This window comes from Ixodes scapularis, unplaced genomic scaffold, assembly GCF_016920785.2.
Source record: "Ixodes scapularis isolate PalLabHiFi unplaced genomic scaffold, ASM1692078v2 PGA_scaffold11__112_contigs__length_91849675, whole genome shotgun sequence".
Taxonomy (NCBI): domain Eukaryota; kingdom Metazoa; phylum Arthropoda; class Arachnida; order Ixodida; family Ixodidae; genus Ixodes; species Ixodes scapularis.
In genome coordinates, this window is record NW_024609837.1 from 42,831,487 (window position 1) to 42,855,541 (window position 24,055).

General features: G+C 46.0%; 1 protein-coding gene across 1 annotated transcript in view; it reads left to right on the forward strand.

The window, feature by feature from the left end:
- Positions 1-24,055, forward strand: part of LOC8032418 (potassium/sodium hyperpolarization-activated cyclic nucleotide-gated channel 2) — a 61,746-nt gene that overhangs the window by 24,470 nt on the left and 13,221 nt on the right. The window contains exons 3-7 of the mRNA XM_002409868.5: positions 43-206; positions 1,034-1,308; positions 15,346-15,495; positions 16,212-16,430; positions 16,884-17,030. Coding sequence (XP_002409912.3) covers positions 43-206; positions 1,034-1,308; positions 15,346-15,495; positions 16,212-16,430; positions 16,884-17,030 — 955 coding nt within the window. The remainder of the gene's footprint in view (positions 1-42; positions 207-1,033; positions 1,309-15,345; positions 15,496-16,211; positions 16,431-16,883; positions 17,031-24,055) is intronic.

Genomic DNA, 24,055 nt, shown 5'->3' on the forward strand with positions numbered 1-24,055 from the left:
GAAGTGAAGGCCAGCCTCAAAGCCTGGAGTCCTTCCGCGCAGGTTCTACTGGGACCTGTGCATGCTGCTGCTTCTCGTGGCGAACCTCATCGTTCTGCCCGTGGCCATCTCGTTCTTCAACGATGACCTGTCCATCCGGTGGATCGCCTTCAACTGTCTCTCAGACACAATCTTCCTGTTGGACATCGTCGTCAACTTCCGAACGGGTGAGCGGTCACAGACCCACCCCGTGGAGGCTCAACTCCACGGAGCCAATGCGGAACGCAAGTTCGTCTGCGTCTTTTGCAGGGGTTGTGGTGAAGTCAGAGTGCCGCGCTCTGATGGCCTCTTATTGAAGGAGAGTGGGTAAACCTCAAGGCAGATTGTTTTGAGGTATATTCCTTATCCTAGAATCAAAGTCACCGCAACCCCTGTGCAAGAGGCAGACGACTTGCTCTTCGCATAGAGAGTTTTAGAATAGGGATGGACCCCAAGGCTTCAGGTTCCCCGAGCAGCAGGAGGCGCCGCACTGCGCACGCGCACAAGTTCTACGCATGCGCAGTGCGCCGCCCCAGGCTGCTCGGGGTGCTTAAAGTGTCTCTCCTAAAACCGCAGTCACTCTGGTCGTACATCACACAAGAAACACGGAGTTTCTCCGCGGACATGACAACAAAAGTATCCGCGGACACGCCTCAACCATGTATGAAGCATTTTGACATCATAAATACGTATGTGTGCCTCCATCTTGTCTGCATACAGTTTTTGTGGCATCGTACAAGGAACAAACACAGCTCAGGCAGTGTATGCAGACTGTGTTTTGTACAATGCATAAGCCGTGTGAGCGACGTGCCGTCGGGCGAGGTCCGTCGGTTCTTCGTCGCATACTCTCTCCACGGAGTCCCTACGCTCTAAGCAATATGAAGCGCCTACTTTCCCGTAAATCACTTGGAACAGCCAATCGCTGCGATCTACGGAGGCAACTCGCCGAATGACGAGGATGATAATATGTTTAAAATTAGTAGGCGTCATCTCCTCTTCTCCTTTGACACCGCAGGAATCATGCACCAGGACAACTCGGAGCAAGTGATCCTGGACCCGCGGATGATCGCCCACCACTACATCCGCACCTGGTTCTTCCTGGACCTGATCAGCTCCATTCCGCTCGACTACATCTTTCTCATCTTCATCCAGGACTACAGCGACAGTTTCCAGCTGCTCCACGCGGGCCGCGCATTGCGCATCCTGCGCTTCGCTAAGATGCTCAGCCTCCTAAGGCTACTCAGGCTGTCGAGGCTCGTTCGATACGTCAGCCAATGGGAGGAGGTCTACGTGAGTACCTTTCTCCTTTCTACCGCTGCGGCCCTTGCCCCGTACGCCCTTCCCAGCGCTTATCAGCCGGGCGAAAAATGCTGAATCACTGGCTTGTGGACGCATGCGCGGCGTCTGATCTTCTGCAGAAGAGAGCTACTGCGCATGCCCAGTACGCGCTGCACAGTCCAGTTGACAAAGATGGCAGCGCGAAGAAGGCGTTTTTGGAATGGTCTATATACGAAGCCGTCAGAAAATGAGATAGCGGTCCGATCAGCGATTACACTATTCTCACGAACCCGTCGTTGAGGACACCTCCTTGATGACAAGGCCGCAGTGCTGAATGTTTTACGTCACATACTGAGGGCCAGCGGGTGTCACTTATATTGAACTCGAGAGCCTCATAAGCGTTCGGCAGGAAATTGTGCCCTCACAGACTGAACGCGAGTACCAGCCAAAGGCAGCCCTCGCGCTCAATCTGTATCTCGCGCCGGCCTTTGGAAAGTGACGTAGAAAATACACCCTCACGGCCTTGCTATAAAGGAGGTGTTGGTTGAGGTCACATCATCCTCTGACGGGAGAGGAAGAAAGTATATGGTACCTAAAAGGACAACAAAGTTAGCACAAATAACAATAAACTCGCACGACAAAAAAAAAAAAAAAGATTCTGACATTGTTAACAAGGTTTTGAGGTCCTTAAGCTTTCTCTGACATCTTTTGGATACAGTTCTGGACAAGAGCAGTTAAAATGCATGCCAACGCATAGCCTTCGCTTGTTGATACTACAGGGCGGTGACCATAGGAGTGTTTCTCGAAGACGTCTCTTGGATACATCCTTAACTAACAGATCCCGCACAGAGCTATCAGGCTGCGCGAAATTTACACTTGTGCTCTAGTTTGTTTTGTCGGCGTTTATATACCCGCACTTAATATAAACCGAAGCACAGAGAAAGAAAAAATGTTTGCACAGTACCACAGTTTATTGGATACAAGATCTATTGTACGATACCGAAGAAGACCGACATTCTGACCTATCGAATCAACGCTTGGTTCCTAAAGACTGGCATTGTCTAGCTCGTTTAGAACGGAGTGTCAAAGACTCTTCACATTCGTGCAAAACGTATCAGCCCAGAAACAGACAATAGCGTCAGTCTTCAGGTGAGTAGATAAGGCCGTCGGTCCATTCAACCGTGGGCCCATCATACGACGGCCTTGCCTCAAATCACCCGGACGTGGGATGGAACAGTGTCATTGATATTTCGATACGCCGTAATACGAGCCCGACACAACGGCATCTCCAGGTATCACGTGGCAACCTTTGTCCAAGTTGGAGAAGGACGGTCGGTCTAGCCGCGGCAGTTATAGGGTATTGCTCCGTTTCGGTAAACAAAAACAGGAACGAAACTATTGGAAATCTAAAAGTTGAACCCCGGCGCAGACGGTCTTCGACGCTCACGCCGTATACATGCATTTAAGGCTGGACTCCACTGAGCGAAAAAAACGACGAATTTCGCCCGGCGGCGTTCGCTCTCCGCGTAGCCGGTGGCTGTTGCGCCACGCGCAAAAGCGAACGCGCCGCCGGGCGAAGTTCGTCCGTTCTTGGCCGCATATTCGCTCCAGGGCGCACACTCCTACCCAGAGGCGAAGTCGAATGAAGCTCTTCAGAAATTCCCGATTTTTGATCTATTTCGAGGGTGGAGCGCTTAAAGTACAGGAGTTCGCAGCTTGAGGGAAGTTCAAATGAGTATGCATTAACTAAGTTACAGAGTACATTAGTGAACACTGAAGATATCAGACTGGTAAAGGCAATAGGAATGCAGCTGAACAATCTCTTTACCTCCAAGTCTGGCATCATCATTTGCACACCTGTTTCCCTTACGTTTATTTCTGTTGCTTTAACTTCCCTCTCGGATTATATTTCCTGATCGCCCCAACTTTTGGCGGTATATGTTGGTCTCAGTTAGCACGTTCGCGTTCATGACATCGGCCCATATCCGTAACCTGTATTGTTGCGTCTGAAGGACAACTATGTAAACAACTCACAGATATTCGACAATTGGTGTTAATGGGAAGTTTTAGAAACTTGTGTTTCCGTATAGAACGATACTGGCATCGGAGGCACTCACTGACCCTTCGAAGTATGCTTTGATGCTCATGTCCGTTACGACATGGGACCTGTGAGAACGATTTGTTAAAACTCTGCTAAAAGCTTCTTTTGCGATACGATCCCGGCAGTTACAATAGGGAGGTAACGGTAACGATGTGTCGATAGCGTTACGGTAAAACTCTCTTGTATCCGTTATATTTTCGACCGAGCGTTTTTTTCTACTGAAAATATTGTTCAACGAAACATGTTATAAAGGACGTATTCGTTCGGAATGACTGTATCGGTCACGAGGGGCGTGTGACATATTATTATACGAAATAATTACCTAAAAGCCACTGCGTAGCTTTTTATTTTTAATTAATCGCCCAAGCCGAGATATTTCAATTCGTTCTTGTAGACCATCATCAGATTAAGCTATCACCACGGCAACAGTTCTTCGAATAAGCGAGTAAATAGAGCTTTCGGGACGGACCACCACATCAGTCTACAGAGTGCATGTAAAATACCGTAACACGTCCTCGTTATGTGCCCTCGTGATTTTTCTTCAATCACGTTGCATGCACCTAGCCAACTATTGCGGACATTCGCGTTCAACCTCCAAGTATCTGATCTGAAACAACGCTAGCCCTTCTTTTCCAGATCACTAAATATATAGTCCAAACAGCAAATCTTCCACCCCCCACCTAAACTGCGGGATAACAAAACTAGTCCACAATAAGAGTAATTAACCAGCGAATAACTGCATGGCAGACGCATCACCAGTGGTTAGCCTCCCATTTGTAATAAACTTTCATCTTCATTGCACAAACTATGCATTGTTTAGGTTTTTGTTTTCATTTTTTTTTGTTGGCGACTCGCTCGTTTATTTTCATATCTGTTCATATGTTCACTGTTGTGTTGCTGACTTTTATTACGTTCGCGTAGACATTATGTGCACACTGAGTGGCTCCCTATTTCAGTAGTATGCGGAGCGAAAGTCCGTCTGCTTCTTTTTGCAGGAATTATGGTGAGGTCAAAACGCTGAGCTATGATTGGCTCTGATTGAAGAATAGTGGGTAGAGCTCAAAGCAAGCTGCCTTGAGGTCTACCCTCTATTCTTGAACCAGAGCCAATCGGAGCTCGGCGTTTTTCTGACGTCACCACAACCCCCCCCCCCCCCCCCCCCCCCCCGCAAAAGAAGCAGACGAACTTGCACCCCGCTGCCAACACCGCGATACGATGGAAGCGATCAAGCAGAGCCCACATAGGAAACGGACAAAGACGTCGAGCGTCGTGACGATGCACTTTTGGTGCTGCTTGATTGGCCCGATCGGGTCGTAGCCTTGCTTGCGCTGTGATTTAAAGTGGAACGATTCTCAGCCTTGGGCTTACGACATTCTGTAACTTAGGTTGCAGTAATGGAAATAATTATAATTACAGGTCTACGAAGTGCCGACGGTGCATATTTGATATCATTCGATGCACCGTTCCTCCGAAGAAAACCTTAAAACCTCCTCGTGCCAATTTCTCGCCAGAAAGTATCTCGCTTTCATAAGGAGGTGTACAAGGTCACGCTGTAAGGCGTTTTGTGAATTGGAATCGTCCACAAATCTCCCCATTTAATACTAAAAAAAGGGAAAATATCTCTGTAACCATTTAATTTTGAGACGAAGACACGATTAAAAGCAGACACCACAACGCCATTTCCGAGCTTTTAACTACGCCGTGTGCATGTTTAGGGAGCGGAAAATTAGTCAGCCCCCAAAATGGCCTCTGGTGTATCTGCTGCGACGAAACATGTGGCGAGTGCAGTATCCGCCGCTAGCCTTGGGGGTCTTCAACGTGCACCACGCAGTAGTTATACGCGACCGCCACGCCGGTACGCGTATATAAACCGTTTCCTTCCGGAGTAAAACCATGGGGGCGAATCCGGGGAGCCTGAATGGCCTTCTTTGAAGCACGTCACAAATGCGCGCGCCGCCGGCGGGTTAAAACGCGCGGCGCCAGTAGTTTCGCGCGTACACAGATGCCACCTCGGATATAGAGATGCCGTCTCGAGAGATTTAGACGCTTTTAGCTCTCCACCAGGCGCTCCTGGGGGTTTATATTCACCACCAAAGGAAGCCTCCTTTTGTTTACCTCCAAATATTAACCGTCAGCTGCGCCCATTCGTGCCTGTCTGCGTGTGCTCCCATCTCTACCGTATTCTTCTACTTTTTATTTTATTTTCCTAGTCTCAACCTATGCGCCGCCCGGTCGGTGTCAGGCGCACGAAACGCGCCTGGCCGCAATGCCTTTCCCTGAACACCTGCACACCCAGCGGCACTGTGAAAGAAAAGTGCAATACAATACAATACAATACAACGTGCCGCAGCACACTGTCACCGCGAAACGCGTCGTGAACGAGGGGGGTCGAGTGGGGTAACACGCGCCAATGTGTCGCCTCTCAAGGAATGATTGGCCAATCGCTGGCAATGGTGCTTTGGCCAGTGGCAAGCCATTGGCCCATGACTGGCCTTTCTCTGGCCATTGGCCAAACATTGGTCAATGAATGGCCACTCTTTGGCCATTGGCCAAAAGACCATCACCAGTCATTGGCCAGTGCTTAGCCAAAATCCGTGCTGCTTGGTGTAATGTGCCGCAGCAGACTGTCGCCGTGAAGCGGCGTGAAGGGGGGGGGGGGGGCGGGTAGAGTTATTATGCGCTTTCTGTGATACAATACCCCGCCGTTCGTCACTGCACCTCCGAAAAGGGCAACACGCCGCCGTCCTTGGTGAGAGTCGTCTTTTTATTTCGAACAACAAGCGCGAAAGGGTTACAGTCGCCTCCTGCTTGCAAAAGAGCTGGACGTTCAAATAGGCCAATCAAGGCCCTGGATTTGCTCTATGGTTTTACTCCGTGAGCAAACGGCAATACTCCGCCGGTACGATGTTCACACAGGTCGATACGGGCAGGGGTGGGGATTGAACCCAAGGTCCCTCGGTTCTGTAGTGCGAGTTTTGGGTCCAAGTGCTCCGAGCTGCCGTGCACTGACGCCCTCAGTCACCGATCCCCCCGCTGAGCTTGTACCTTACCCTTTCCCCCAAAGTTCCTACAACAGAAAAGAACGATGAGCGACAAGAGTGATAGCGGATCGCCGAAATAAAATTAAAGAGGCGGCTGTGTATAGAGACAGTCACCCGAAAAGAAAGTGAAATTAAAAGCATAAACAGTGGGGGTGATGGGTATAAAACAAGTGGGAAAAAAAGCCAAGGGGAATTAAAACGGTTTCTTACAGTTGAATCACTCGAAAATACGATCATCATAGTACGGGTAGATAGACTGCGATTTCACAAAGAAACCAGTCTTCATAAACTGCTCCCCCCCCTCCCCCCCGCCTCCCAAAAAAGGAAAAAAACAAAGAAACCACGTGATTGACTTCGTCCTCACCCGACGGTTGCTCTGTTGACCCTTGCAGATGCATAGCTTGGGAAAGCTATCGAACGTTTCTGGGCTCTCGAGATGTATGATCGCAAATTGCGGGGAAACCTGTATGGCCCAGGTCAGTTGGCGAAAGACTTTCTGCCTGCCTTCGGACTGGTGGTGAATGGCCAGTAGCTCGGGCTTACCCGTCGCCGCAGCACTCACAACGCTTGGGCTCCGTGCTTACCCTGGAGAACGATGTTTTAGTGAACGACTCCTTCGCCTGGCGACGTTTATAAACACGGCATGTCATGAATGTCAGTCATCTGCGCTTTCATTCCGCCATTTTGTTCTCTAGAAAAACAGATGCTCTAAGGCGATATTAGGGTTAGACTTGTTTAAGCCACACATTAAGGTGGTCATAGGCTCTCGGTACGAAGAGTCGCTAGCAGCACAGATGTGCTTCCAGGGGTTCTAAAGTTCCGTAGATGATCTGAGGACGTCCATAAAACTTCTGGTAGTATGTCTTACCTACATGTCAGGCTAGATAATGATTATATTTGTCTAACGACCACACTAAGATGGTCTATGCATCGTGGTTCGAAGAACCCCTACAGCACATCTGGTTCCGCGAACATCCTCAGTATGTTTTAGTGTTCCATAAAGAGCCTTTGGAAGTGCATTGGCATCTGGCAGGATGTCCCAGCTACGTCTTAGGCTCGATTTGGATTAGATTTGTCTAAACAACACACTAAAATGGTCGAAGACTGTTGATCCCAACAATTCCTGGCAACACAGATGACTGCCCCAACCAACGTTCTCAGGATGTTCTAAAGTTCCATGGATGACTTCTGAACGTGCATAGGATATCCTACCAACGTATGTACGTCTGAGGCTAAATTAGGACTACATCTGTCCAAGCGACACTCTAAGGTGGTCGAAGCCGCACGAAAGAACCGCTGACAACACAGACGGTTTTGCGGATGTCTTCAGGACGTCCTAATATTCCATAGGTGACCTCTGGACGTGTATAGGACTTTTGGTAGGATGTCCTTCGAACGTTTTAAAAGCTTCAGAGTAAGAGCCCATGTTTCGTTCACAAACATAGCCTTAAAAAGCGAAGGAGACTCACCAGGGGCATTTCGCACTTTGGACATAAGTCCGACAAAAAATACATGCATGGTCGAACCTGGTAAGAATTACCTAAAAAAAATAGCTTCTAAGTGGCATCTGAAGTTTTGCTAAGAGACTTAGCTATATATCTTAAACCTCAGCTGTCGTTCCGAGGTTTCCAGGCGATTCCTTTTCAAGTAGGATTACACTAGGTTTATGTCTCGACTCTAGAAACTGGAATCTTCTTTTGAATAACCATTGAGAGAGGGGAAGTTAGTAATGTTAGATGACTGTTTTTCTTTATTCACCTGGTTAATAAGAAAGTCACGCGCAATAATGTATTAGAACAAGATGTGAGTCAATCCTTTAACATTATGAATTGTACGCCAGGTTGTAAACCTCGACTTTTATGCCAGTGTCTTGTATGTCCGGCTTGTCTCAGAAGCAGTTCATGAAGAAGAAGAAAAAACTAAGCAGCACCGAATAGTTCAAAATCAAAACTGACGCCACTTCGTCGAGACACAGTCGCTTAATTTATGGGGCATGGACCCAAGGTCTAGTTTTAGTACTCTTGATTGTAACTACAGCAGTGCATGAAGTTGGTCTCGTCGGTACGCGATTAAAATAACAGTGCCAAAATAGACAAAAGATACTAGGAACAAAGCGCACACGCACTTTGTTCCTCGTGTTTCTCGTCTTGTTTAGGGCTTATTTGCCTTTTTCAACATGATGTGACTACATGTCCTTCGCTTTGTCGATGATGTAATCAAGGACCCAAGTTTTGCGTTTTAGACCTTAACTTGTAATTTTTTTTTTATCTGTTAGGTCGGAGTTTCACCCTTCCTATCAAATGTTGAAAGACCCTCCGTGCCATCTGCGAGTTAGGCGGTAGACACAAGTTATGCAATGAATCATGCGGGACTCAAGCCAATTCGTCAAAAAGCACGTTATGGATAAAAAAAAAAAGGAGCAAATCGTTCGCTAAAACATCTATCCCGAGGATATCACCGAGCCCATAACCCGCCGGAGCAGGAGCAACAAGCACTGCGAAGCAACGACGTGCCGTGCTCTGCATCTTCTCTGTGCTACGCTCAAGGAATGCTGCGACTCCGTGTCACTCGCAGGAACCGAGAAGACTCCATAATGTCTGCCGCTGCTGCTGCAAGCTGACGTAGATGACTCCCTCTCGCCGCGTTCTTGCATCGCTGCTGATGTGGCTGGTAACGGAGGGCAGCATGTCGGCTTTCCTTGTGCATGTCTTCGTGTTTGTTTTTTTACATGGTTGCGAGACATTTTCCAGAGGATGGCGGGCAATATTGCTACTACATTTCTGTCGTTTCCTGAAAGTCACGGGTCACCACGAGAGATTGTCTTTGTTCCAGATGGCATTGGCGGCGCTCGTTCCACGAATACAAAATATAAGGCTATTTGTTTTTGTTTTGTTCGTTTGTATAAGATTGCTCTACAAGTCATAACTTTCCTAGCTTCCTAGGTTGTTCGTTTTATTTTGGGGTAAATGTAGATTTTTATATCAGCAAACAGTTTTCGAATATATCTTAATGGGGTATCGTTATTACCTGAATGAGATCTTCACCACGAAAAATTTGGCAAGAAAAAGTGAGAAAAAAAATATTGGGACGCTATAAACTGTTCTATCTGATCAGCGATGATGTCGTGTATTATTGCCCGGAGTCCTCAGCACCGATCTTACTGGCAACTAATTTCCGCTTTCGCGACTATATGATTTTTTTACCGAACGGTGTTAGGGAAAAGAGAAGATCATGTCCATGAAACAATAAAGCAATGCATGGAATAAGCAACACCATTACGGTAAAAAATATAGGTTTAACTACACATCCCTTCGGTATTTTTTTTTTTTTTACTACATATTACAAGGAATACGCTGCTCACGATCGGTGCTAACCATGGGGAGTAGAGCGGTCATTCCGCTATATTATTCGATCATTGAAGCTAATTTATTTTTAACAATTTAAGACGCACTGTTTTCTCGTGTTAGCTCTTACTGGATAACCGCTTGGTGTTTTCCGTCCTTCCATGCTTTTTATTTATTTATTTTTTGTTATGTTCTTTCGCCTGCCTGGTTCATCGAAAAACTGCTTTCGTGTTGCTTGTTTTATTTAGTTGGTTTTCTAAGCATGTAAACAAACAAAAGTGCCAGATAACACCCTCATAATTCAGTGTTGTTTTTTTTTCTAGGTTAGTCGCAACGTTGCCGATCACTTCAATCAAAAATCCTGAACTGCATACAAGCTTACAGTGATGTTGAATGTACAGTGTTATGTTGTAATCTCAGCCTCTTGTAACATAAACAGAGTCCAATTTTCTTAAAGCGTTCCGGATATTGACCAAAATAAAATAAGAATTTGAAACGCCATTCCGCAGAAATGATAATGGCGTAAACGGACATGAAGAAAAACCAATAAACTCAGAAAAACTAATCAACATTGTAACCAATAAGCTTAGCGACTAACAAGGCTTAGCGCTTGCACTTTCTATCCTTATTTCTTCATAAAGATAAACTTACTTTTTCCCCCAAATTACTTTTGAGAAAAAGAATCACTTCAGAACAGTGACAAAATACCTTGATGCAACTAGATAAAATCCATACGTCCTCAACTAGAAAAAAAAAAAAAAAAAAAAAAACAAGACGAGGCGGGTTTGGGAGTCATATTTCCGCTCTTTCTATGCATACGTAATTTTTCTAGTTTTTCTAACGTCTGATGTTTGACAGGATGTCCAAGACAAACCTCGTAAAACAAAACAAAATTAACGCATAAAGAAATTACTTGCATACTGATACGGTTTTCTGAAGTTCACTTATTAATGTTCTTGGTTCTTTCTTTTTTTTTTACCTATTTAAAGAAATACCCGGTTGTTAAGACTTTAAACTAGATATGTAAAGTCCCGAATGAGCTTTCTCAAATAAATAACTTAGTATATAAATAAACGAATCAAGACACATCATCGTTGTACCAAGAGAAACGCGTGAATTAATAAGTTTCCCTTTCAACCCTTATTTTCATCGCCTTGGGTAAAACATTAACCGTCCCTCGTCGCCTCGTAAAAAAAAAAAAAAAAAAAGATAGAAAAGTGAATTGACGTAATTTCTATAATCACACAACCAAGTAGCCTCGATTTTTCTTAAACCCTGGTGGGTCAGCGACCCCGTGTCGATCGGCGGGAAGCCGGAAAAGTAGACAGGGCCTGGGCAGAGGAGCGACGAACTTGAGAGCAAAAACAGTATATGTCTTCGTTTACATTACAGCTTAAAAACAAACAAAAAAACTTCTAATACGCGTGTAGTTTGTGCATATCCGGGCGTTTCCGTTATATAACATTTACCATTCTAGTAAAATGCATTCTCTTTTGAAAGTATCAAAACAAACAATTGTCCTGAAGTTGACCGTCCTCCTGCGTGCCCACTGTCTTCACTTCCCGGAAATACCGCATATCTGAGCCAGGTGCTTCAACAAAACGAAAGACAAAAACAAAAATGAAACCAGGACGGATATGTAACATATCGCGACAGTCAATACAAGCAAACAACCTCCGTTTTATTTTATTGTTTTAATTAGGAGGGCATAGGTAAAATGACTGCTGTGGTGGAAAGTGTTCACGTGGAATAAAAGGTTAAAAGCGCGAACAAAACGGGGACAAGGAATATACACACGTGACAGGACAGGTTCTTTACTCTCAACTGGTATTTAATAGCAGCATCGTCACATATATATACACATATTATTGCCCAACCCGCATCATTCCTTATCGCACACTGAAAGGCAGCCATCCGAAAACGCCCTTTCACTTTGAAGCAGATAGAGAGGCGGAGCGCTGACGCAATTGCTTTCTCTTTTTCTTTTATGTAGAACGCCTCTATAATCTCTCTTTCCGTTTTATATTTTGCCCTTCTTAAAAACTGCTTGGAATTCAGGTCAGGTTTGCACCCACATCGCCTACAGTGGTCAGCAAGATGTCTCCCCGCGTTGTCGCACACATACATATTGCACCGCGTGTTTCTTGGAACACGGTGCTTTTTTTCTGCCTTATCGACATAGGACAGATTCTAGCAAGCGTACACATGGCAGAAAAGACCACGTTAATATCGTATCTGCCTGCTACCTTTTTTAGATTATGGGATACAGTATGAATGTGAGGAATGACTTGTACGAATTTTCGTTCTTTCCTCGCTTCGCTGCCTCTTTTAGTCCTTTTTAACTTTTGAACAAGGCCCTCACAACAACTAGAAACCAGGTTAGGGGGTTACCTATATGTCTCTTACCCTTTTACATGCCGTTCAAAACTGAGTGCCATCTGATGTTTGAAACGTTTTTTTTTCCTAAACTGCATTAATTAAGACTTGTTAAGGCTATCCCCCTCTTTACGAGTTTGGAATTAGCACTTTCAAACGAAACAAGGATTGTCTTAGTACGCGGAAAATACCGCCAACACACATGTTCGTCAGAAAACATGATCAAAATGTCCATAAACTGAATGCTGTTATTCACAGGCAATTCCCAAATAAAATTAAGTCCACCTGACAGCTCTTTAAACACCTCGACAATCTTTTCGACCGCACTCTCCGATTCCGAATCAGTATCTAAAATGTATTGTCGTCTACGTATCTATACGTCTTTACCACTAGCAAATCTGCAAGGCTACCGAAAGTTGCCTGTCCAACGATGCTAATATCACATAAAACAGAGGCAACTGTCGACCCAATACACACACCAGACTTCTGTATGAAACATCGCTCGTCAAAACTGACAGCAGTCGACTGTAGACAAAAGACAAGCAGCTCCAAAAAATGATCGCTGTTAACGCCCGCACACTTTAAAACCTTACTTCTGCGGACTGGTCTATCTTATCTCGAACAGCATTGAGAAGTCCGTTGTGAGGAATGGAATAGCATAAGTTCTCAATATCCACAGATGTTGCAGCGATAGCATTCTGAAAGCCTTCTCTAAGTTCCTTGACAACTTCAAGCGAGCTCTGCACCAAAAAGGGACCTTTTAGTACAAGAGATTTCAAATGGCGTTGTAAAAACCGGCTGACCTGAACCTGCCAAGCTTCTTCTCAGACAGAATAGCTCAGAAAGGACTCAAATTTGTACGTTTTTCCTGTGAAATATATTTTTTTTTAAATCCCACTTTCTGTTTTGTCCACAGCCTTCCTCAGACTGTCGAGGTTCAAATCTTTGAGAAATTCAATAGCTGCAGGTTTTTGAACGTTTGGTCAAAACTCTGAAGTTCTTCTCTATCGCTGTCAACGCTCTGTGCTGTAACTGGCCTTTTGATAATATAACGAATCCTGCCTTCCTTATTGACCTGGACCAGGGAAAGTTCGCTTATTTTGAACAAATCCAAAACCTCTTAAAAGGAGGTTTTGCCTTAGGGCATCGACTCACAGTTTCTTTGAGACAGTCCACACCATCACCAATAGTACGCTAGCTGTTCTGCTCACCAGCACTGTTCGCCACCCTTCGCACCATATATAGCAGTTCTGGTCAAGATGTTGACGGTTCGAGGCTGTACTTTGGTCCTTTGTTCAGAACAACCTTGAGCTCCGCTGGAAGAGTGACTCCCCCCAAGACGGTAACATTGTCCATGGGACCGGCAGCATTTTTCTTCTTTGGAGGGTGATGCATTCGCGTCTCTTGCCAGATGAATTCCGTTGTTAGCGACGTCAATCTTTTGTAGTCTTCAAAATGGCACTTGGCATGGTAATCCTCCTGTTCTCGTAGTACCATAACAGAGAGCCAGTCCAAATACTCTGACCTCTCTCCAGTATTCCGATTTAAGGATCTCGCACAGCCTTCTAATGTGTCGCCAGGATGGTTCCAAGACTCCGAAAAGACCCTGCACTGCCCTTGGCACAATCTTCCCCTTCAGGCAAAAAGAAATGGTCGGGGACTGACACGCTATAATGGCAAATAGGTTGGTGCACGTGATGGCAAGATCCTGTTTTAGACGATGAAAAAGGAAGGAGCCCGTTGGTTCATACTGAATAAAAAGATAAAAGTGTGAACAAAACGGGAACAAGGATGATACACACACGACAGGACATGTGGAAGACGCTTGGGCGGCGAAATCTGGTGTCGGCCAAAACACTTTCATTGTAAAATTGGAAAAAGCTCCGAAATCGTGTTCGCGGTAACAATGTCACACCGCTTACGTTCATCTTTGTCTCCTTTTTGTGTTTTGCTTTTCTTTCTTTAGTAATAAGTACGCAGATGCGCTCAAATAAATTTTTCATATCGTTTACCTCCTGAAACAGCCAAGGGCGTTGGTTAGCATTTTGAACGATTGTCCTTTAGGTCATTTCTATTGCCTTCGACTCGCATTATCTGATTTCACTGCTCCGTCTAGCAGTAACGAGAACTGTGCAGCCGCCACAAGCACATGCCCTAGAGCGTACCTTCAGAAAATGCGTTCATCACGCTACTGCGCGTGCATACAAATAGGTTTGAAACTTTATGATGTTCCAAACGTTTTACCTTCAAGCGAAATTTACGCTTTCGCTTACACTTAAACTAAAGTTTAAGTTCAAGCACAGTTTAATCTCACTAAAACCGTGCAGTGCAGCCAAATCTACAGGGGAGAAAGCGCATGTCAACCTGTTCAAGAAGAGGGAAAGGAGGAACGCGAGAGAAGGGCTGGGATTTCCCCGTTCCTTCTTTACCTCCTCTTGAACAGGACGGGATACACTCTCTCCCCTGTAGCTTTGGATGTACTGCGCGGTTTTGGTGAGCCGGAGTATAACTTCGCTTTTCTTGAAAATTACCTGTGGATGGCCTATGCATCTGCGGTGTGACGAATAAACGAATAGCTTATCAGGCGGCTGCATTTAGAGGTGGTACATTTATCAAACTAAAATTTCAAAAACACCTGATGTCAAACTAAAGATAAATAAATAGGTTTTCCCTCTCTCTCCCATTTTTCACTAGTCTTTATTGTTGAAAACAGTTACTGGTACGAAAATTCCGGCTTGGCAACACTGACACCTGAATCACGGGCTGGCATGAATTTGCACGTCCATGCGTTCAAACGCTGATTAACAAAAAAAAATATGACGTACACCTTGGAATTTGCTACATATTGCAGAACAGCCCGTGTTTGTATGCGACAAACAAAATATATTTATGTTAATGAAATTTTAGTTTAATCTTTATATTGGCTCGGGTTGTTGAATAAGGCACAAGAAATAAATCGCTCGAGGCGCTGCCTGGTGGAAGGCACCTACTCAATACTGGCACCTCTTGATAGAAGACGATCTTAAGACAGCCCAAGCGCATTTCTCGGAAAAAATAAAACTCCACCTTATTAACTCTATTCCTTTTACACACCGTTCAACGGGGTTCCCAACACTACCATCATGTTTATCCCAATCTCTGACGTCATCGCCTTTTTGTCCCTCCTTTTCCGCTCCCTCCATCGCAGTTCCTCAACATGGCGAGCGTGTTCATGAAAATCTTCAACCTGATCTGCATGATGCTTCTTATTGGTCACTGGAGCGGGTGCCTTCAGTTTCTCGTCCCCATGCTGCAGGGGTTTCCTTCCAATTCCTGGGTCGCCATCAACGAACTCGAGGTGAGTGCACAGTTCACTGCCGAGCCCCTGTACCCACTACAGCGGAACAAACGACAAACGCTGCTCAGAAACATTTTAGGTACACGTCTTGGCAGCCTTTGTTTACGCTTATAAGTCTCGCTATCTGATCACAAAAAAAACGTGTTTGTGAAAATTAGCGACCGTGGAAAATGAGTAAATGGTTGCCGAAAAACTTCGTTTTATACTGTTCAAGAGCAGTATTGGTTGTTCGTTCTTGCGTAGCATTGCCACAAGCCAGCTCGACGAAGTTTCCGTCCCATGAAAGATAGCAATGGCTCAAACTGGCGAATCACGTGTTTCACAAGTATTTATGTTCACACGAAGCTACCCATCATTCAAAATTGACAAACATTAGAAAGAGCCCTAATTGGCAACCTTGCAACAGCAAAGATGAGGTCACCCCAGCTATGTTTCCGTTCTCTTGCCAAGCTTTCGTTTACCATTCCCCCTAACTGTGGCGTAGTGAAGCCAACAAGAAACTACTGCATTTCCTACCTTCCGTCGTCTAAATCCTGTTTTGCATTTGAGGCAGTCGTCAGACAGAGCAACATACCTCTTTGTTGGTCCGGTGCGGAAAGCTGCGCCCGAAAGGCAGAACGAATGAACCGCCATTAGTGTTCAGCACGTCGTCTCGCTCCCAGCGCCTCTTCCTCCCCTCCCGAAACCAACAACAAAGATGGTCTTCTTTTTTCCAGACCAAGTACTGGTTCGAGCAGTACTCGTGGGCCCTGTTCAAGGCTATGTCCCACATGCTGTGCATAGGCTACGGCCGGTTCCCACCCCAAAGCCTCACGGATATGTGGCTCACTCTGCTGAGCATGATCAGCGGCGCCACCTGCTACGCCCTCTTCCTGGGCCACACCACAAACCTCATACAGTCATTAGACTCCTCGAGGAGGCAGTACAGGGAAAAGGTAATCAGAGCTTCTTCGTCACCTCCACGATTGAGCTGCTAACCTGTAGGAAGTCCAGACAAAACACTAATGTGGTAAAAGCAAGTAGGAAGACCTTGGAGATGTCACAAAGTGTAATTAGACGTTCGGCTTATAGACATAACCTAAACAGAGCTTTGGAAAACCCAAGCCTCAAATTGGATGTCGAGGTTTTGCTAAAAGACAGCTAATTCCCAAAGCACTATAGACCAAGTTTCTTAGAAAAACGTCCCTTGGTCAACTCGGTCAAAACCGGAGGCTGATACGCCGGTTGCTAACTGCATGAATGGGTAAGACGCACAATAGGTAACTCTGTGGCCCTCATGCTACTAGTGAGAGACACCATATATAAAGAAGCCTCGAAAGAATTACAATTTGGGGAGATACCCGTGGCAGTGCCGGCCCCGTCGCTGAATCTTTCGTTCCCGCCCCCAGCTAAAGCAAGTCGAAGAGTATATGGCGTACCGCAAGCTTCCCCGCGGTCTTCGCCAAGGGATAACAGACTACTTCGAGCACCGCTACCAGGGAAAATTCTTCGACGAGGAGGCCATTCTCGGGGAGCTCTCCGAGAGGCTACGAGAGGTAAGCAAATCTTCAACAAGTATACGAGGCTCATCTCGCACCATATCGATGGCAACCCTACCGAAAAATCCGGTTTAACTTTTCGCTATCCGGATTATGGAACCGGAAATCTATCTGGATTCTATCCGGATTCTATCTAGAATTTAAGTTTTCAGAAATCATTCCTTTGTCTGCAATCTGGATTTCGGGTTTCCAGAAACAAATTTCCGGTTCCATAATCCGGATAGTGAAAAGTTATACCGGATTTTTCGGTAGGGACGCTTAATTCTTTTCATTTAACTCAAATTTAGAGCAGTCAAAGACAAAATATGATATGCTAAACGCTACAGTGTTGTCTCTGTAATTTAGTAACAAAAGTTTAAAAAAAAAGTTATTTAAGGCGGCGGTCCCACGGCCCCAACCATAATACCGGTGGCAGCTGTGCTAACGCTCCGGTTTGTGGTGCAAACGTCGCGTCTGTGCGCGAGCCACGTAGTTCGTCCTTGCACAAATAACTGGCCAATTCATCAGCACTATCTTAGTGCAGCATGTCACATGCATTTTTCAAAACTTAACGCATAATAAGAAAACAAAAATTGCAAGTTTTGATACTTTCAAAGACATACCTCCACGCATTCCAAGTTTCTAGACTTGTAATGCATTTAAGTCGCGTTCCTATTTTTTTAATGAATAGATGAAGGACTCGGGCGCGGTTCTGTACTTACGTTTCTTTCTTAAATAGTACATTAACATTTTGTTTTTAAATATTTATTAGAAAGGTGGCTTTTTTATGCGATTTTGAAGTGTCGTACTTATAGTTTCACATCATAACGCAGTAATGACATTTAAGGGCATGCTCCTGGTGAACATAGGAACACAGCATACAAAATATATTAGAAATAACCCGCCAGCAGCATTTTTTTTTTTTTTTTTTTGTAAACATTATTTGATTTGGTAAAATTTCAAAGAATTTCTTTCACGCGTTCTCAATTTTCTGGAATAGCGTCCCGACACCTGATTTCATTCTTTTCTTTTTTTTTTTTAATTGTATGCTAGAGGAACTGGGCTGGTTCTCCATAAGGCTGTTTTGGTTGTGTTCATATTCAGATTTGTTTAAAATAATTTTAAATCGTGAGACTATTTTGAAGCTCGACTCTGTACGCAAGAAGCCGGTTTCAGAGAAGAGGACAGTTGCGTAAATGATGCTTTAATTAGAGCTTTTATCGTTCTAAGTAAAATTACTTTCCACGATTTTAATTGTTGAAAGCGTACTAATTGTCCTCAATATTAAAAAGGACCTATGTTGAAGCAGACGACGCGCACTTCCGCCATCTTTTGAAAGGTGGCTGAAATTAGAGGTTGAGAAGTTCAAGGAAAGTGGGCGTTGATTCCGTCCCTGACGCAGAGGATTATCGTCTCATACATTTCCTCGCGCTACTTCCTCGTTCTTGCAGTAAGTCGCAGTTAGTCTTGCGGAAAACAAAAATCGAGAACCGCGTCACAAGGGTCGCGACCAAGTTCTCGAAAACACCTAGTGCAAATAGACGATTCGCACACGCGCCAGATTGAGCCGCCATTGCCGACCTTCTCTTGTTTTACCAAGATGCCGAGTCACTGAAGCGGGCGTTGGCGAGCTTCCACAACGGCCTATGCTGAGGAGAAGGACACAATAGCACCTAAAATGGCAATGACCTCTCCTGCCGTGGCAATAATGAAGTGAAGCGAACGCATTAAGAGGAAACGAAAACTGAATGTCGGTGACGGCGGCGCCCATGCACAGCTAGCTACCTAAAAGCGTCTATAAATAAGCTATTCAATGCCGTCTGCCGTGTTCCGACACCACGAAAGGTACAAATATTGAACTATACTATATGATAGCGACGACGAAGGGAAATTGCTTTTCCTCCGCTCCAAGATAAAAAGTAAACTTTTTTTTTTTTTAAGGTTCTAGCTTTAAAATCTATATCAGGCTAAAAAATCTAAGTTTTAATTTTGACAAAAATATATATATGTATGTTTCGGGCACATTTCTCAAATGAAGGGCGCAAAAATGCCACGGCAGAAACTAGTATGTTTCTGCCGCGGCATGCAGTCGCAGGTCGCGCGTTTGACACCAACTGCTGACGCCACTGTTCTTTTTCCATCATCTTAACTTTTTATCCTCATTTCGTAGGTATTATAAAGATACCTTGATGTATTCAAATATTTTTAGGAACTTTATTTTTTCTAACAAAAAAAGTTAAACTCGTCGTTCAGGTCGATTGCTGGTCAACTTTAACAGGTCCTTACTTTGTCTGTATATAACGTACATTTCCTTTGTTTAGCTCTATATAAAGTCCAAAGCAAGCCCATTATATATATGATAATAGCGTTATGATCTGTTGACTAGCCTCTCCACCCCCTTTACGTAAAGGTTGTGAGAAATAACAAATGTTGAAAGTTTAAAATCGATTTGACCAAAAACCCCAATTTTGTAAATTTTTATTTTTATTTTTGTTTTAGAGATTATAGTCGACTACAAAAAAAAACAATCCAGAAATATAATATTTTGGTTGTATGTCCTCTATTTGAGCTACAATCGTGTGAAATATGTGCTCATTTGACTAAAATACAGCAACCTTACCGGTATTGTGCGCCTCTACGATTTCAAAAATGTTATTTTTGTTTCGCTGGCTAGGCTAGCTTGTTTTTCTTGGCAGCCGAGCAAACTAGGCAGCGCTGGCACTGCGTGACGCGGGTGAGAGCACGCGGTGAACGTGCACAAGGTTAGATTTGATTGAACGCGATTTACTAGCCGAAACATCGGTGCCACAAGCCACACCACAGTTTCTCGGCCACACGGACCGGTGTCGCCGCCTAAGGGTCAAATTTTAAGCTTTTTCAAGATGGCCGCCGTTGGACCTCAGCCTTAAGGAGGCTATTTCTAGCACTAGTATGTATGAAGAGGCAGAGTGTGACGTTCAAGGCTCGGTAGTCATAGCGTCATGGTTTTTCTATTTAAATAAAATCAAACCAACTAAAGTCAAGACACAAGACCAATCGATAACCAACGTTCACCAAACCGTTCCCTTCAAAAAAACGATGGCATACTCAGTCATCCTGCAGTATTATTCCCACTGCAGAACCGGCGTCGTTTTTGCCATATATGTTTAAGTGTATCTTGAAGTCACCATAACTTTGTACAGTTGATCGTTCACGACAGATGGAAGAATATTTGGGTTCTGTTGGCGTTCAATAACCAGCACAAATTGAAGAGCCACCTGCAGTAAGCGTTAGTCTACGACGTCCCACCGTTGACATTTGACTTCCGAGCTGTTTGTCTATCTAGGATGATGTTATATTCATCACGTTCTTTATTGCTACGGAACGGGCAGGACCGGTATGGCGCCCAGATCAGTTCCTAGTGCTCGCTGCCTCGCGCTTGCCCTTGCTCGAGAGCATGGCTCGCGCTGCCCGGTTTGTGTGGGCGACAGCTTGGTTGCTAGGTACGCAACACATCTTCCCCCTTAGATGGAGTGTCCATATCTTGAAGGTGGGCGCCTAGCCCGAGAGCTGGTGCGCCGATCAACTTGGACGGGAACATCCGGTGCAGCTCCTTCTGGAGACTGTACTGGTAGAAGCGGAGGAAGCTCTTCAGCAGCAACGGTTGGATGCTGTGCCGGTAGTCTTGCAGGCGGCTCCTCAGCAGCAACAGTCGGAGTGGCAGGACTGGCCTCAGCTGCTGCTGCTGTGAACCACGGTGCTGGCGGCATCGTTTCGCATAAGCCTCTTGCCAAGAGACTATGGGGCCCAGATGTTGGAGGCGTAACTCCAGATAGTCGTCTTCGAATGTGGTCGACGTGTCTGCGGATTTCTCCAAACGGCGTTTGGAGAAGCCAAGATCGAAGACCGAGCTGCTTGAGTAGTGTTCCTTCTAGCCACCTCGGTTTTCCGCGAAAATTGATAGCAAACACAGGTTGCCCTTCAACAAAGCGGCGTGAAGGGGTCGTCACCTCTCTTCCTTTCTCGCTTTCTCCTTTGTTGCATGTTTCTGGTTCTGGTGTAACTCGGCTTATGTTTGATGCCAGTTCACGGCCGAACATTAGCAACGCGGGTGTTTTCCCGGTGGAGGATGTGACAGTGGTGTGCTGCTTGTAGAGGAATCTTGCCAGTCTCACTAACAAGCTGCCGACTTTGTCTTTTTGAAGTGCTTGCTTCAATTCAAAGACCATCCGCTCCGCCTGGCCGTTGGTAGCCGGATGATATGGTGCGCTTGTCACAGGCTCCACACTGTTTCGTTGGTAGAAATCGAGTACCTCCCTTGACACAAACACGCTCCCATTGTCCGACACCACCTTCCGTGGCAATCCGAATGTCGCGAAGATAGCACGCAGTTCTCTAATAACAGCTGTGGACGTGGCTGAGGTCATCGCTCTCACCTCCAGCCATTTTGTGTATGAGTCCACAACTACGAGGAACATGTGTCCTTCCATCGGGCCGGCAAAATCAAGGTGTATGGTGTGCCATGGTTGAGATGCATGTTCCCAGTTTGGCAGAGCGGCTCTCATCGGAATACGCCTGGATTCCTGGCAGATTCGGCATGCTTCGACTGCATGTTCAATGTCCTTATCGATAGCTGGCCACCATAAGTAGCTCCTGGCTGACGTCTTCATCGAAACGATGCCCTTGTGTCCAGCATGAAGCAAATCCATTGCTTCGGTACGTGCCTGTGTGGGAATGACCACCCTCGAGCCCCAAATAACGCATCCTCGTTGAGTGGACAGCTCTGTCACTTTCTTCTTGTAGGGAGCAAACTCTTCACCCCTGAGGCGGTCAAGCGTTCCTTGTTGCAACGCCTTGAAGATATGAGACAAGGTGGGGTCTTGAAGTGTCATTTTTGCGATTCTTTTCGCCGTGAGCGGCGAAACCGGCAGCGCCTCGATCATCAGCACGTCTCCGGGCGGGCAGGGTTCGTCCTCCCTATCATGTAAGGGAAGGCGACTTAACGCGTCGGCGTTCTGGTGTCTCCTTCCCGGCCGATACACTAGCTCATAGTCGTAGGCAGCCAGCTTGACACACCATCGCATCATGCGTGGAGACAGCACTTGAGGTACTGGCTTCTGTGGTCCCAGGATGCCGAGGAGTGGTTGATGATCCGTGGCGATGATTGTGTGTCGTCCGGCAATGTACTGATGAAAATGGATTGCCCAGTATATAATGGCGAGGCCCTCCTTATCCAGCTGCGAGTAGTTCCTCTCAGCGTCTCCCAAAGTCCTTGAAGCAAACGCTATTGGAGCTTCTCGCCCTGCGCTGTCAAGCTGTGCCAAAACGGCACCAACACCGTACGGTGAGGCATCACAGGAGAGTAGAAGAGGTCTAGACTCATCATAATGGACCAAGGTGGTCCGCTGCAAGATGAGTTCCTTGAGCTTTCTGAATGCTCTCTTGTGAGGAGCCTCCCAGCTCCACGGCCTGTTCTTCTCTAGAAGGGTATACAGGTCTTTCGCTACTGTTGCTCGGTTTTCCAGAAACCTGTCATAGAAGGCGAGCATCCCGAGAAAAGACTGTAGCGTCGTCTTTGAAGTCGGTTCTGGCAGATCACGAATCGCCTTCAACTTGTCATCCGTTGGATGGATGCCTGCTGAGTTGATCTTGAAACCGAGGAAAGTTACTTCCGGGACTCCAAAGAAACATTTTTTTCTGTTGGCACGAAGACCAATATTTTCAAGTCTTGAGAGAACGATGCCTAGTCGATGATTGTGCTCCTCCTGTGTGGACCCAGCGACGATGATATCATCCAGGTATGCACTGATACCTGATATCCCCGCAAGGGTCGTGTCCATGCACCTTTGGAATATTGCTGGAGCGGCGGAAACACCGAAAGGCAGTCGGTTGACACGATAAAGCCCCTTGACTGTGTTAATAGTCAGAGTCTTGGCTGTATCGTCAGTGACCTTGAGCTGTTGATATGCTTGTGTCAGGTCTATTGTTGAAAAAATTCTTCCGCCGCGTAGTTTCGCCAAGACCTCTGTGACAGTCGGCAACGGGTAAGATGCTGCTTGGGCTACAGCGTTCACAGTGCTGCGGTAATCGCCACAGAGTCGAATACTACCGTCTTTTTTGCGCACGACGACGACCGGAGTGGCCCATTCCGAATGTTGAGCGGGCTCAATCACCTCCTGGTCCGTTAGACGTTGTAGTTCAGCTTCAACGGCTGGCCGGAGTGCGAATGGCACCGTTCGTGATTTTAGGAACTTAGGTTGTGCTCCTTCGTGCAACTCTAGTGTAACCGCTGGTCCCTTGAAGCCATTTAGGTTGCCATCAAACACTGCTGAGTGACGTTCAAGTATGACTACCAGGCTCTGTTCGTGAAGTACTTGGTGAATGCCGCTGAGGCTAATGCCTAGCGGGGCGAACCAATTACGACCAAGGAGGTTGCATCCTGGGCCGCTCATTATCAATAGAGGAAGTTTTTCACTGCGCTGCTTGAAGCGCACGCTGACATTAATTGTCCCCAGCGGCTGCAACCCTTCTCCTGACCATGTTCGCAGCGCGATGCTGGCGGGGTGAAGCGGTGGCAGATCACGGGGCCATGATTCCCGATACGTGTCTTCATTGATGATAGAATAGGCTGCCCCTGAATCCACCTCGAATAGCAGTGGCACGCCTTGTACGTCCAACAATACCATATGTTTCTGGGGTGCTCTCCTCACCCCTGTCATTGCATTTAGGTCATGCAAAATGCTGTCTTCCGTAATCGCGACATCGCGTGGCTCTTCTGAGGAGTCAAAAACGTGCAATCGTCTAGTTGCCTTTGATAAGCTGTTGCTGTTTTTCTTCTTGAAGCAGGCTTTTTCAACGTGACCGACTTTCTTGCAAAACCTGCACCTCGAGGTGCGTGACTCGCACGTTTCGGGATTGTGGAGTTCTTCGCAGCGGTAACAGGGTGTGCGCTGCCCTGGTGGAGCTGTTTGTGCGCGCGCGGTCTTGTTGACTTCGCTGAAGTCAGCTTTGATTTTCTTTTGATAGTCTTTCGCGTTTTCCGCCCGCACAGCGATATCGAATGC